Consider the following 15,490-nt stretch of genomic DNA (forward strand, 5'->3'; position numbering starts at 1 on the left):
TAACAAGGGAGGAACTAAAAAGTAACACTAAAAGAGCAAATAAACTGCTGTTCCTATTAGAATGGGTGTAATAACTTTCTTCAGAACATGTAACACTGCCCGTAATAAAGGTGGGTGGGAGGGTAGTGTGTAGGGTCATTTTGGTCTTCAGGCATTTGGTAGCAGAACATGATCACGATCATCTCGAAGATCGTGATACTGAAAATAATACACAGGAGCAGCCAACATTAGGGCGTTTACTGTTTCCTAACCTTTGTGCTAAGTGCTTTACTGTATTTCAATTAATCATTTAACCCTCCCCGTTAAAAAAGAGAGATTATCTCCGTGGTCCATCTCTAGGAAATAAATGCGTAATTTCTTTATCGTATCTATCCCTTTTACCCTTAGTTCTGAATATCCGAGCTAAAGGGGGGTCATCAAATTTGGTAGATTAATTTAGTAACTAGCTTACCCTCTGGGAACATTTTACAACAATGATCATTATACAAAACCTAATAGTGGAAAAGTTACAATTTTTTTTTACTGAGCCACAAGCAAACAGCACCCACTCTCCAACACAACGCTTCACTTGCCGCGCCAGCCTCTCAAGGTTCCGCCCAGGGGTCTAGCTACGCCCTCGGGAGTAAGCACCGCCTCCACCAGCCGCCGGCGGAAGGAACTTTGCGCGCGCCTGCCTCTCGCGGGACCTACACCTCTTTTGGCGAGATTTCGACAACGCGGCAGGGCAGTATCTCGCGGGAAGTTGAACCGGAAAAGCGAGGGATAGAAGTGAATGAGGTTGAACCTCGGGTCTGAGGCTGTGCTTTTGATTTCCTGGAGGTTTTAGGTGCTGCTGGGTGTTGTAGAGCTCTTGTTTGGCATCTCCCGGCGGGACAATGTTAACCCGGGTGAGGGCTGGCACCCGAATGGGAACCTCTGACTGAATCAGACACTTTATGAGGGAGGGGGTCGGGAAGGGGGAACTTCGTAAGCTGTTGGTTTTTCTGGCTTTACAGTCCCAAGCCCTAGCGTAATGCTGGATGCTCGAACGCTTTCTCGTGAGCGTTTTCTTCCAAGACTCACCTGCGCCTCCACGTAACTTGCCTGCAGTCCAGCCTGCAGACTTGAATACCTACTCCCTTCAGCTTTGAGCAGAATGCAAGCTCCTCAGGGCCTGAGACTCACTGCTCTCTATACTGGGAACGTAGAACAATGTTACATAGTCATACCTCGCTAAACTTTGGATGAGTAAATGAAATAGAGTTGAAAGGAAGTTTTCACAGGAAACGAGTGACTTTTTTTTCCGAAATAACCTTTTTATTTTAGGATAATTTTACATTTACAAAAAAGTTGCAAATACGGACTTCCATAGGCTTTTCACTCAGTTTTCCCTAATGTTACCACCAAGAGTGGCTTATTTAAGTTAATTTTGTTCCTTTGATACAGCTTCTGTTAAGGCCACTATTTTTTTTTTTTTAATGCCACAAATCCTTTAACCTTTGCTTTACATTTGAGCAATAATTATTTGAAGAAACCCTCTTTTTTCACAAATACAATGTTGCTACATTGAGGTAATGCTCCCTTGCAAAAACTAGTGATAATCGTAAAACATGTTCTTAAGAAAAAAAATGGTAATTTGAAGTTTAATAAATTTGTAATATCAGATTGTGTCAGCAATGTTTTCTTGTCATCATAGCTGAAAGCAAAATCAGAGAGGAAGCTTGCAAAACAAATTTGCAAAGTTGTATTGGATCATTTTGAAAAACAGTATTCCAAAGAACTTGGAGATGCCTGGAATACAGTAAGGTTAGTATAATTCATCTCTTGATGCTTTATGATGGAACACGAAATAAACCCTTTTTGGGGAGGGATGCTGTGAGGATAAAAGATGAATCTAAGCCTGGCTGCCCTTTTCCTACAGGGGCTAGTGAAGAGAACTGTGAAGAAATAGATGGGATCATACGAAAATGAAAAGGGGAGAAAGAAAACTTTGTAGTAATAGTAAAGAAAAAATTGTTATGGCCTTTCCTTGAGCAGTTGTTTTGATCTTTGAAACAGACTGCCCACCAGTTTGACAAAATTAATTATACTGTAACAGAAAAATCTTAAAACTTCTGAGGGTATTTGACTAGTTTTTGAAATTCAGAAGATAATACAGTAAATCTTTAAAGCTGGCACAGCTCTGTCTTAGCTAGGGTCACTTTATTTGGTTATTATATTTATTCCTTGTGTTTTTGGCAGGCTGTTTTGAACACATGCAGAAACACACACAAATTCTTTAAATGTATTATCGAAAACAAATGTTCATGCATAGAAGTAATTGAGATAAGTTTGATTTGTATGTTTAGTGACTTTTGCCTTTGGTCAGAATGTTATTCCATGGGTTCTTCACATTGAGGTTTTTTTTTTTCCCCAAATTTTTATTTAATTTCTAGTTAGTTAACATATAGTGTAATATTCATTTCAGGAGTAGAATTTAGTGATTCATCACTTACATATAACACCCAGTGCTCAGCACTAATGCCCTCCTTAATGCCCATCACCTATCTAGCCCTTCGCCCATCCACCTCCCCTCCAGCAACCCTCAGTTTGTTCTCTATAGTTAAGAGTCTCTTATGGTTTGCTTCCCTCTCTCTCTTTTTCCCCTTCCCCTGTGTTCATCTGTTTTGTTTCTTAAATTCCACATACGAGGGAAATCATGTGGTATTTGTCTTTCTCTGGCAGACTTCTTTTGCTTAGCGTAGTACATTCTGGCTCCATCCGTGTCATCGCAAATGGCAAGATTTCATTCTTTTTGATGGCTGAGTAATATTCCATTGTGTATGTATGTAGTGTGTGTGTGTGTGTATGTATGCCACATCTTCTTTATCCATTCATCAGTCGATGGACATTTGGGCTCTTTCTGTAATTTGGCTATTGTTGATAATGCTGCTATAAACATTGGGGTGCATGTGTCCCTTTGAATCAATATGTTTGTATCCTTTGGGTAAATTCATAGTAGTGCAATTGCTGGATCATAGGGTCGTTCTATTTTTAACTTTTTGAGGAACCGTCATACTGTTTTCCAGAGGGGCTGCACCGGTTTGCATTCCCACCAACAGTGCAAGAGCGTTCCCCTTTCTCTGCATCCTCACCAACATCCATTGTTTCCTGAGTTGTCAATTTTAGCCATTCTGACAGGTGTGAGGTGGTATCTCATTGTGGTTTTGATTTGTATTTCTCTGATGATGAGTGATGTTGAGCATCTTTTCATGTGCCTGTTGGCCATCTGTATGTCTTCTTTGGAAAAATGTCTATTCATGTCTTCTGCCCATTTCTTAACTGGATTAATTATTTTTTGGGCTGTTGAATTTGATTAGTTCTTTATTTTGGATACTAACCCTTTATTACATATGTTATTTGCAAATATTTTCTCCAATTCTGACTTTTGCCTTTTAGATTCGTTGATTGTTTCCTTGGCAGTGCAGAAGCTTTTTGTCTTGATGAAGACCTAATAGTTAATTTTTTCTTTTGTTTCCCTTGCCTGTATTGAGTTCTTATATAGTGTATTCCATTCCCCAAGGAATACAGAGAGCAACACAGTCCCCATATCCAGTTTGCCTGCAGTCTGGTGTTCATGGGGGAAAGGGGACTGGTTAAAACTATGTAAACTATTAATTCCATAAATATTCTGATGGAAATAGGCAGGAGAACCTTGTCTCTTATTTAACAAAGACTGAGGGTGCCAGCAAAGACCTGAGGAGAAGCCAGGCCTTGGTGACTTAACAGGAGTTAGCTTAGCAAAAGAACCAGGTAACTTTGGCTGAAAGAAGAGGGTTAACTGCTTCTGAAGCTAGGAGCAAAAAGCCCAGTACAGTTTGCTCAGGAAAAGAAGGTTATGTAGCTATAGACAATGGAATTTAGTCACACTGTTGTCTTATTAATCTCTTCTTGGATCAACTCAGTAACACTTTCTCATTTACAATGGACAGCTTTAAGCATTTTTTTAAAAACAGAGATGAAGTATTGACTGATTAAATACAGTCCGAGGTGGTTCTGAGATAATTTTAGGACAGATAACACTGTTTCAGAAACTTGTAAATACTGCGATATGAAAAAGTAGTTTATGGTTGTGGTTTTTTATTTCAAAACTAGATTTTAAAATGGGTGTCTTCTGTCACAGCGAAGAAAGAATGATAGGTGTAATAAACTCATTATGTTTTTAGTATGTAAAGTTACTCACGTGAAATAGCCAAACAACCACACACCTACTGCGTGCTTATTATGTACCAGATGGTATTGGCTTTACGCGATCCTCAGAACAAAGCTCTGAGGTTTGTTTCCCATTTTTCATGTGATGAAACCACACAGTGTTTAAGTAACTTCCCAAGTTTACTTAGCTGGTAAGTGCCAGAGCAGAGATTTGTGTCTAGGCTTTCTGATTCAAGAACTTCCACTGCTAACCCCTAATCTCAAACCTGAGGTGTAATTAGGCATTCATGGATGATTAAAAAAGGGGGTTTAAAGGTATATTGTCTTCAGATTTTACAGTAGTCTGGCTACCCATACCCTGTAATGAGTTACTTTTCTATTTAATGTGCTCAGACAGATTTGTAAATTATTGTTTGACCCTAAACAAAATGAGCAGTGAACCTCAAATCCATTTAATTAGCTGTGCCTTCTGCTTCATCTACCTTTTTGTTGGGTTTTCATGGTAATTTAAGTTTTGCATAAATTTGCTGAATTTGCCATGGGCAAAATAAAGGCTGAGCTTAGAAAGTAGTCTGAGCATGGAAGATGGTATGGGAAAGTAAGCGCAAATATTTTTGTTGTTTTTTCTTTTTAACTTTTTTTGGAAGACAAAATGTCATGCTTGCAGGGTCTGTTTACTTCCAGGGAAAGGTAAGTGCATTTTTGTCTTGTACCTAGAAAGTTATTTACTTATTTTAAGTTTCCTATCTTACCTAAGGGATTTAAATAGTGGGGAAGACTTAGTGTTTATTTAAATTTTATTGTTTTGTAATAACCTTTTTTACAAGTCACCCTCTGAGCAGCCCTTTAAAGTTGTTTACAGTGGATTCAAGTTTTGCTCTGCTCATTGCCTACATTATCTTTCAGGTAAGCCCATTCATGGCAGGACTTTGGACTTCCCTCAGTATGTTGCCATCTCAAGCTGTGCAGTCCTCTCTAAGCTTTGTTTCTCAGTATTTTCTGGTAACTTCACTTAGTTTGGTACTAGGCAATCTCAAAAGCATGTTGTTTTTCCCTTCTAAACCTATGTTGTCATTTGCCACTTGCATATTTTTTCTCACTTGTTGAAGGTATCACCATCAATATGTCTCTTCTTTTCTCCTCCATACCTTCAAGGTAAAGAATGAACCTTAATCAAAAGTAAGTCTGACATGTGACCTCAGCTCCTGGGAGGTTATCTCTAAGCCCTTGGAATGTCCTGCCTAAGAGTGTCTTTGTTTACCTGGGGGCTTGGGCCACACTGGAAAGTCTAGCAGTGTGATTTATGGTGGGGGCTGTGGGCCATGATAACAGCTTGTCTTCCCACCTCTGACCCCCAGAGGAGCTGGAGACTAAAGATTAGCAATTGATCATGTTTGTGTGACTGTGCCCCAGTGAAATCTAGTAGCCAAGCTTTTGGTGAGCCTTCCTACTTGGCAGTATTCCTAAGTATGTGGTCACACATTGTTGCAGGGAAAAGTCCTTGCTCATGATTCCACTGGAGAGGACACCTGGAAGCTTCATGCTTTGAACTTTCCTGTGCTCTGCACCATGTATCTCTTACCTTGACTGACCTTGATAGTTTGGGGGCTCCCAGACTATGAACTGCCATATACCACTACTCTGCCTACATCAAAATCTAAATGCCCACCAAATGCTTTTGCTTCTTCCTGAGAAATTTCTTAATTTGGATTTCATTTGTATTCCCTTTATTACTGTTTAGTTAAGCCTTCATCATTTCTTACTTGGCATATTGCAGTAGCCCCTTTCCACAGTCTCCTACCTTTAGTATTTATTTGTTGGCTTACTTAGCAACCCCTTTTATGACACTGTACCCCAGGCAATGTTCTAATCACTTTATAAATATTAACATAATCCTCTGTACAGCCTTCTGAGGTAGTTACTACTGTTTACATTTTACAGATAGGAAAACTGAGGCATATGAAGGCTAATTAACTTGCCCAGTGGAACAGAGCTCACATTTGGGGGAGCTTTGGGAGTTTGTCTTACCTTCTGTCCTGCTGCTTCTCAGTGCTGTTGTATTCCATTGTGCCACTCCTGGAGTAGAAGCCTCCTCTGCTCCCCCACTGTCTGTAGTATTATGTTTGGACTGAATATCTTAGCATGACTAGACAGGCTCCTTCATCTCTTTGGGATTGGATATGCTATTCCCTCTGCCAGGAATGAGCCTCTCCTTTTCCCCTCTGTACAGTGGCTAAACTGTGGGTTCAAATCCTACCTCTGCGCCTTGTAGCATATGACCTAGATAAGTTACTTAACATCTCTGTGCCTCACTATCCTTATGTGCAAAATAGGATCTATTTCATACAATTATTTGGGAAGATAAAATGATTTTATATATATACAAAGTGCTTAGAATATTGCTTGACATATAGTAAGCCCTTGATATGTGTTAGCATTATTTTTATTACTACTGCTGTTTTTAACCAGTTCTCTATCAAGCTGTCCCATACCCTTGACAAAATTAGTTCTTTGTGTTTCCATTGCATTTTGTTGATAACAGCTATTATAATTCTTTCAAGATTGTGCTGTCATAATTTATTAAGTTGTCTTTTCTGACAAGGGAGGGTCTTGAAGAACCAATACCTTAAAACTTGAACAAGTCATCTACTTATTCACAATTTTGTTTTATAAACCAGGTACTGTTCTAAGCACTGGGGATACAAAGATGGATTATATATATTCTGCCTTCAAATGAAGGGAGGATTAACTGGAAGTCTGTATATGAACTTTGGAAATTTTGTGTGCACTTTGTAGAAAGCAAAGCAAACAAAAAGCCTCAGTTAAGTCTGGCCTATCTGTAAATATTTTTTTATTTAGACACTTTTCTCCAGAGTTCACATAGTTCATATATAGAGGGGAAAAAATATAGCCAGATTGCATTAGCAGAATCTGTGAATGGGATGGAGTGGGGTGGTTGGGGAAGACAGAAATGAGCTGGTATCTCTATCTCTCTTTTGTCCCTAATGTTAGCTTTACACAAATATTCAGCCATAATTTGTGCATATCCCTGTGAAGTAGTAACTTTTCGCACCTTTAAAATTCAGAAGTTAGAAAATACCAATTTTAATGGCCAATCCAGGCCTGTGATTTTAAAATCCATCTCTTTTCCTCTAGCAAGTGTGCTGCTTTGAAGGGTGTAGAGTCCCAGCACTCGGAGTGTATGCACATGTCTTTTGATATAAGGGATTCCTTGTATGCAATATTTTTAGCCTTTTGTTGGTCTCTACCAGAAACACAAACCTTTACTCAGGACTTCTAGTTGAGCTACTGTGGATAACAAATATGGACATAGATTGCCTTCTATGAGAGACACTGAAGAAACAATGCCAAGAAAGAGTAGGAGACACTCAGTTCATCATTAGAATCTCTGAAGAATAAAAATAAAATAAATAAACATACTTAGGTGACCTCCATGAATTGACTGATTCATTTCTAAACCAGACTTTTAAAATGATTGAATGAGCACCCTCTAGTGGATACCAATAGCAATAAAACAAAAGGGATTTTTATTTTTCTAACCATAAAAATTTAATTGGTTTTGTAATCGACAGGGTTATACCAGTTGTGCTTAGCAATACCTAGATAAAATGATTTTTTATCCTCATCATTATATAGGAAGGTAGAATAGAGAATAGAATAAATACTAAGAGAAAAGAATAAAATCACAGAAAGTTGAATGAAAATAATAACGTCAAATAACATGGTCCAAATAATACATTGTACAGTTTTTTTCAAGGGGTATGTGTGCACAGGCAAGTTACAGCAATCAACTTTAAGCTTTTCAGTTTTCATGTATTCTCTTTCACAGAATTACTCTGATCCTTATGTGCCTAAGGGGTACTTATTCTCCTTCCCCCGGCTACCTTTCTATTGTCTTTCTCCTACTTTATGAAAAAAGGATACACTTTCACCATCTTGACTCTTCCACATTGCATTTCTCCAGGGTGACAACACCTCTACCTATCAGAGACTATTGGAATGTCATTGTAAGGGTTGAGGAAGTAAATGACTAATGACTAACAAATTCTTTGACAGGTCACATGGTCTCCAAGTTTTGCTTTTAACAAAAGTAGAGGATCTCCAGTTGAGTTATCAACTAACAGATCATTTAAAATATTTTTGAAGATAGATCATTAAGTGATTTGGGAATACAACTCAAAGAAATAGAAGTCAAAAAGAGAGACATTGCTGTAACAAAATATATTTAATTCTTACCCACTTATTTAAGTGAAGGCTTTTCTCAGCCCTTGTTAAAATACAAAACAGGAATATAGTTAATTTGGACCCTGACTCGGGATAGCCCTAGGTAATAGTCATCTCTGGATATATGGGGACCAGGGCCGGGGCAGGGGGGGGAGCTCATTTCATTGAGATCCATTTCCTAACACTTTTTCTTTTTATGTTTAGTAATTGTCAAATCTATAATAAGTATTTTGATCAATTTTATAATAACAATTTTACTGATAACTGAATCCAGAAGTTACCATTTTAACACTTAGAGATCTAGGCCACAGTGAAAACAAATTTACTATATATACACGTGTGTGTGTTTATGGCAGAGAGGTACAATAGGGTAATAAAAGTTTTCAAGCACAAAAATGTATTAAGATAAAGTTATGTGGGGAAATAGAATGTAAATAGAAAAAAGGAACTGTAAAATTTTCACCTGTTCAAGAAGAGTCAGTCCATGAATTTTTAAATGGACAATGCTGGGTTTCAAAATCACTCTGGTATTTAGGTTCCACTGAATACATTTTAAAAAGTGGTATAATTTATATTTTAAAATGTCAATTTTTATAGTATGCTGGAAGTAACATTCTTAATCTATGGTGAAGATTTTGATGTCAACTTAAAACATGCCAGAAGGTACATAGTTTTTTTCAAAATGGTATCAGTGGAGAGACTAGCAAACATCTTTAGGTCACTGATCTTGTGGGTCCCAGTTCTGCTGGCTGCTGGTGTACTCAAACTTCTGTCATTGAAGACCAGGAAGTGACAGCTTCAGACTCCTAATGAATCTTGAGAGGAGTCCTGGAGTGTGGTCCCTGGTGAGTGTCTTCTTAAGTCCGCCAGTGTACACTCCCTGTGGTGTCTGCTGGGCTGCTTGTCCCTCCAGACAGAGCTTTGGACTTGAATAGCCGCAGGCCTGCCAGCCCCAAGGGCATCATCCTGCCAGTGCACTGGAGTGTGAGTGTGTGTGTGTCTGTGTGCGCATGTGCTAGGGAGAGGGGAGGTCACTGGTAGTTGGGTGGGGTGGGGGTGGGTGGGGTGCTGAGTCCCAAATTAATATGTAGTTTTGCTTTCTCAGGGGTAGGAATTACCAGCCTGAGCAGTCTGAGCAGTCCCTTCATCAAGTGGTCCCATTACAGAGCCTCAGGGCAGTGTTTGTCAGGCTATTCCCATTGTTAGGAGCAAGGGGAGGCCAGGGCACTGACACTAGGCGAGGGTTGGGGTGAAAATTCTCTGCCTCTCCCTGTGGTATGCCACTAGTGCTATAGTACCAAGGTCTCACACTTCGTTAGACTTTAAAGTCAGCCAGATTTTGAATCAGGTACTTCTGCTTAATAGTGATAGAACCTTGGGTGAGTTGCTTAATTCCTGAAAGCTTCAGTTACCTAACTTCTAACATGGGGATAATAGCTGTCCTTCACAGTAGTGATGGTTAAATGAGCTAAGCATGTAAAATGTGTATTGTAAACATATGATCAGTAATTTTTATTATTAATATCAGGGTGAGGTAGAGTGGGTGGGTTGGGTTGTAGGTAGAAAGGTTTCCCTGAGAAGATAAAACCTAAACCAGCCCCTCAGCAGAGAGTAGGGGAGTCAGCCAGGCTGTAGGTGGGCCATTGTAGGCAGAAGGAGCAGTTTATCCTGAGACTGGTAAAGGCTAAAGAAAACTTGTTCCAGGAAGTTCAAGGACTTCAGTAAGGCTGCATATAAGTTAGGAGGAGTAAGAAAATTTGTTTTAAGCAAGTTCTTTTTTTTTTTTTTTTAAATTATGGTATGTTAGTCACCATACAATACATCATTAGTTTTTGATGTAGTGTTCCATGATTCATTGTTTGCGTATAACACCCAGTGCTCCATGCAGTACATGCCCTCCTTAATACCCTTCACCAGGCTGTCCTATCCCCCCACTCCCCTCCCCTCTAAAACCCTCAGTTTGTTTCCTGGAGCCCATCGTCTCTCATGGTTCATTTCCCCTCTGTTTACTCCCCCCCCTTCATTTTTCCCTTCCTTCTCCTAACGATCTCTCTGCTATTCCTTATGTTCCACAAATGAGTGAAACCATATGATAATTGTCTTTCTCTGCTTGATTTATTTCGCTTAGCATAATCTCCTCCAGTCCCATCCATGTTGCTGCAAATGTTGGGTAATCATTCTTTCTGATGGCGGAGTAATATTCTGTTGTATATATGGACTACATCTTCTTTATCCATTCGTCTGTTGAAGGGCATCTCGGCTCCTTCCACAGTTTGGCTATTGTGGACAATGCTGCTATGAACATTGGGATGCATATCTCCCTTCTTTTCACTACATCTGTATCGTTAGGGTAAATACCGAGTAGTGCAATTGCTTGGTCATAGGGTAGCTCTATTTTTAATTTTTTAAGGAACCTCCACACTGTTTTCCAAAGAGGCTGTACCAACTTACATTCCCACCAACAGTGTAAGAGGGTTCCCCTTTCTCCACATCCTTTCCAACATTTGTTGTTTCTTGCCTTGTCAATTTTTGCCATTCTAACTGGTGTAAGGTGGTATCTCAATGTGGTTTTGATTTGAATTTCCCTGATGGCTAATGATGTTGAACATTTTTTCATGTGTCTGTTAACCGTTCATATGTCTTCATTAGAAAATGTTCATATCTTCTGCCCATTTTTTTTATTTGATTATTTGTTTCTTGGGTATTGAGTTTGAGAAGTTCTTTTTAGAGCTCAGATACCAGCCTTTTATCTGTAGTGTCATTTGCAAATATGTTCTCCCATTCCGTGGGTTGCCTCTTTGTTTTGTTGACTGTTTCTTTGCTGTGCAGAAACTTTATATCTTGATGAAGTCCCAAAAGTTCATTTTTGCTTTTGTTTCCCTTGCCTTTGGAAATGTGTCTTGAAAGAAGTTGCTGTGGCCGATGTCAAAGAGGTTACAGCCTGTGTTCTCCTCTATGATTTTGATGGATTCCTGTCTCACATCGAGGTCTTTCATCCATTAGGAGTTTATCTCCATATGAGTTGAGGGTCCATTTCTGGAGTCTGTATTCTGTTCCATTGATCTATGTGTCTGTTTTTGTGCCAGTACCATGCTGTCTTGGTGATTACAGCTTTGTAGTATAGCTTGAAATCAGGCAACGTGATGCCCCAGCTTTGTTTTTCTTTTTCAACATTTCCTTGGTGATTTGGGGTCTTTTCTGATTCCACACAAATTTTAGGATTGTTTGTTCCAGCACTTTGAAAAATGTCATTGGTATTTCGGGATGGCGTTGAAAGTATAGATTGCTCTGGGTAGCATAGACATTTTAACTATGTTTACTCTTCTGAAGCATGAGCGTGGAATGTTTTTCCATCTTTTTGTGTCTTCTTCAGTGTTTTTCATCAGCGTTCTGTGGTTTCTAGAATATAGATCCTTTACCTCTCTGGTTAAATTTATTCCGAGATATCTTATGGTTTTTGGTGCTATTATAAATGGAATCAATTCCCTAATTTCTCTTTTTTCAGTCTCATTGTTCATGTATAGAAATGCAACTGATTTCTATGCATTGATTTTGTATCCTGCCACGTTACTGAATTGTTGTATGAGTTCTCGTAATTTGGCGGTGGAGTCTTTTGGGTTTTCCACATAAAGTATCATGTCATCTGCGAAGAGAGTTTGACTTCTTTTTTGCCAATTTGAATACCTTTTATTCTTTTTTGTTGTCTGATTGCTGTTGCTAGGACTTCTAGTACTATGTTGAACAATAATGGTGAGAGTGGGCATCCTTGTCGTGTTCCTGATCTTAAGGGAGAGGATCTCAGCTTTTCCTCATTGAGAATGATATTTGCTGTGGGCTTTTCGTAGGTGGTTTTTATGAAATTGAGGAATATGCCCTCTATCCCTGTACTCTGAAGGGTTTTAATCAGGAAAGGATGCTGTATTTTGTCAAATAAGCAAGTTCTTATTTTATCCAATTTTTAAAGAATGAGAATAGTTTCTGAAGATCGCTGACTCACTCTTCCATGAGTGTGTGTGTGTGTATATATACATATATATGTATATGTGTGTGTATACACACACATTTTTTTTTTTAAGATTTATTTATTTGAGAGAGAGAGTGCAGGGAGGGGCAGCGAGAGAGGGAGAGGGAAGCTTTAGCAGACTCCTTGCTTAGCTTCCCTTGTGGGGCTTGATCTTAGGACCCTGAGATCATGACCTGAGCTGAAACCAAGAGTTAGATGCTTAACCGACTGTGCCATCCAGGAGCCCCAATAAGTATATGATTTTAAAACCAATGAGGCTCTCTCCCCTAGAGTCCTTCAGTGAACTTTATCATATTATACTTGACCCATATAATCTGCCATGAGCCACACCAGACTACTATTAATTACCCAAATGCACTGTCCTTCTTCATACATTTGTACCTGTGCTATTGCCTTTGTCCTTGAACTTCCCTTCTCATTTTGTCCTATGGTATTCCTCCTTATCCTTCAAGATTTAATCTATTGTATAATACACAACAATAAATAGTGTTCCTAAACTAACAGTCCTTTTATATACAATAAGGTTAAAAGGAAATATGCAAGATTAAGAACCTTTACTAAGGGATCTGAAAGAAAATGTGACTAAATGGGGAAACATTGTTGTCAGGGTTGGAAAGACTAAATACAGTAAGGATGTTAATTCTCCCCAAATTTACTGCATTTAATATAATCTTAGTCAAGGTTTCTATCTACACAAATATTTTATAAATTATTTTTAAGTGACCCAGCTGATTCTGAAGTTCATTTGAAAGAATAAACGTTTTAAAATAGTTTTGGAAATTCTGAAGGAAAAAAAAAAGAATAGAGATTTGCTTTGTTAGATATTAACCAATTGAAAGTGTTCTACCTTTGTTACCTAAAGGGACAAGCTGCTCCAATCTGTATTAGTTAAATTATGTTTCTATTATTTTTCTGTTAAATGAGTCAAAACCCTGGGTAGATTTTTATCCAGTTTGCAGGGTAAGATTAGGATGGACTGAAATAAAAGTTATGGCAGTGACATTTGCAGATCTCCCCTTTGGGTCCATTGTAATGCAGTGGTTCCCAAAGTGTGGTGTTGAGGATTAGCAGCATCATTATCACTGGAGAACTTGCTAGAAATGCTAATTCTCAGGCCCTGCTTCTGACCTACTGTATCAGAAAATCCTGGAGTAGGGCTTAGCAGTCTTTTACAGACACTTGATGCATGCTAAAATTTGCAGAGTACATTCTTAAAAAAAGAGGTTGTCATCCTCCAGATTCCTGAAACAGACACAACAGGCTCCTATGATGGTGGGCTATCATAGTAAGAGGCAGTGAAGGAGAAAGTAGTTTCACATATTAGCCCCCGATTGAAATTCAGTTGGCACAATTCCAGTCGCAGGTGTTACATTTCAATCCAGCCATTTCTCACATAGGCAACTCCAGGGTGAGTAGCAGCTGGAATTTATTTAATTGACCATGGTTAATGAGGCTTCCAGATAAGTCAGCTTGAAAGGTCAGCTTGTAAATAAATTAAATATTTCCTGCTGTATCATCTGTCAGTTGATGTGAGCTTGTGACTGTTAAGAGATCTAACTGTTGGACCAAATAAAAAATTAGGAAAGAGAATCTTCTGGTGAAGGCGGGAGGGTGGGGGATGGGCGGTGGGCGGTGCTGTCAATCCATAAGTGATTTTTAAACCATGCTTGGTTTTGTAACATCTGAACCACTGATCGCTTCATTAACTGTTACTGTAGAGTTCACTATGGTTTTCCATACTTTTATTTCATGAGAGGAAGACTTTAACACTCACTCCTTTAAATACCCTTTAAAGATAGTACTTTACCCTCCAGTATTAACAGTCTCAGGTTTTAAGTTTTGTCTTTATGAAAAAACACTTGTGCAAAGAGTGATAGACTGACATCTATTTTGATGTATTCAGAGGTATGTAAAGAAAGGCCATGTGTTTTTGGCAAGGTGTTCTGCAGGAAGGGACTAGGCTGAGGCAGGTGAGGCATTCCTGTCTCGTGCAGAATTTAAGGGGCCCCTAAAACTCAATAATCAAATAATACTTTATTGGGCACAATTGATACAAAAGAAAGAAAACCCATGATGAATAAAATACCAAAGTTTTAAATAAAGGCAGGATCATAACAGTGGTAGGTTGAGCCATATTGGAGCCTATGGCAAAAGGGCAAAGTCAGTGATACTAATCCTGACTTTGAAAAAAATCATAGGTAAGTGTGAAACTAGGACCCCATTTACTCGGTGAGTAATATAAAATTGCGTTTGTATATATAATATTAATATTATTTTGTTTTTCTATTTCTAGGGATATACTAGTATCTCCATCAAGCTGGCAATATGCTGTCCTTCTTAACCGATTCAATTATTCCTTGAAACTGGAAAAAGATTTACATTTAAAAGGCTATCACACACTCTTTCAAGGATCTTTACCCTTCTGTCCTAAGTCAATGAAATGTTACCTTAGCAGAACTCCAGATAGAATGCCTTCAGAAAGACACCAAATTGGAAGTCTAAAAAAATACTATCTCCTGAATGCTGCCTCTCTTCTCCCAGTATTGGCTCTGGAATTAAGGGATGGGGAGAGGGTTCTGGATCTGTGTGCTGCTCCTGGAGGCAAATCGATAGCTCTGCTGCAGTGTGCTTATCCAGGTAATGTGCTTTTCTTTCAGTAATTGACAACTTTTAAATATCCATATATTACAGACTATTTATAAACTATATCAGAAGTGTAAGATTGAGTTTGCAGACTTTGTAAGTCTGAAAACCAGGATGGTATGTAGAATGGAAGTTTTAGATGAGGAATCAGTGTAATTTTTTTTTTTTCAGCTACATACTAGCCGGTAATTTTGAACAAAATTACCACATTTTGTAAACATAAATCCGTCAGGTAATGTGAATCCTGATAAGCCAATAACAAAGATTTTAATTTTATCTTTGACTTTTATACTTGAGAGTCTTGTATCAATAACTCATCACACTTCTAGGCAACAAAATATACACATTTAAAGTCATTATTTGTATCATTAGACCATAAGGTTATAAGGCAGTTCTGTCCAATAGAAA

General features: G+C 38.5%; 1 protein-coding gene across 1 annotated transcript in view; it reads left to right on the forward strand.

Moving 5' to 3' along the window:
- Positions 1 to 768: 768 nt before the first annotated feature.
- The window catches only part of NSUN3 (NOP2/Sun RNA methyltransferase 3), a 58,977-nt gene continuing 44,255 nt past the window's right edge, over positions 769 to 15,490 (forward strand). Inside the window, exons 1-3 of the mRNA XM_008704388.2 lie at positions 769 to 887; positions 1,676 to 1,785; positions 14,733 to 15,076. Coding sequence (XP_008702610.2) covers positions 876 to 887; positions 1,676 to 1,785; positions 14,733 to 15,076 — 466 coding nt within the window. The 5' untranslated portion in view covers positions 769 to 875. The remainder of the gene's footprint in view (positions 888 to 1,675; positions 1,786 to 14,732; positions 15,077 to 15,490) is intronic.

Source organism: Ursus maritimus, unplaced genomic scaffold (assembly GCF_017311325.1).
Source record: "Ursus maritimus isolate PB19 unplaced genomic scaffold, ASM1731132v1 scaffold_4, whole genome shotgun sequence".
Taxonomy (NCBI): Eukaryota; Metazoa; Chordata; class Mammalia; order Carnivora; family Ursidae; genus Ursus; species Ursus maritimus.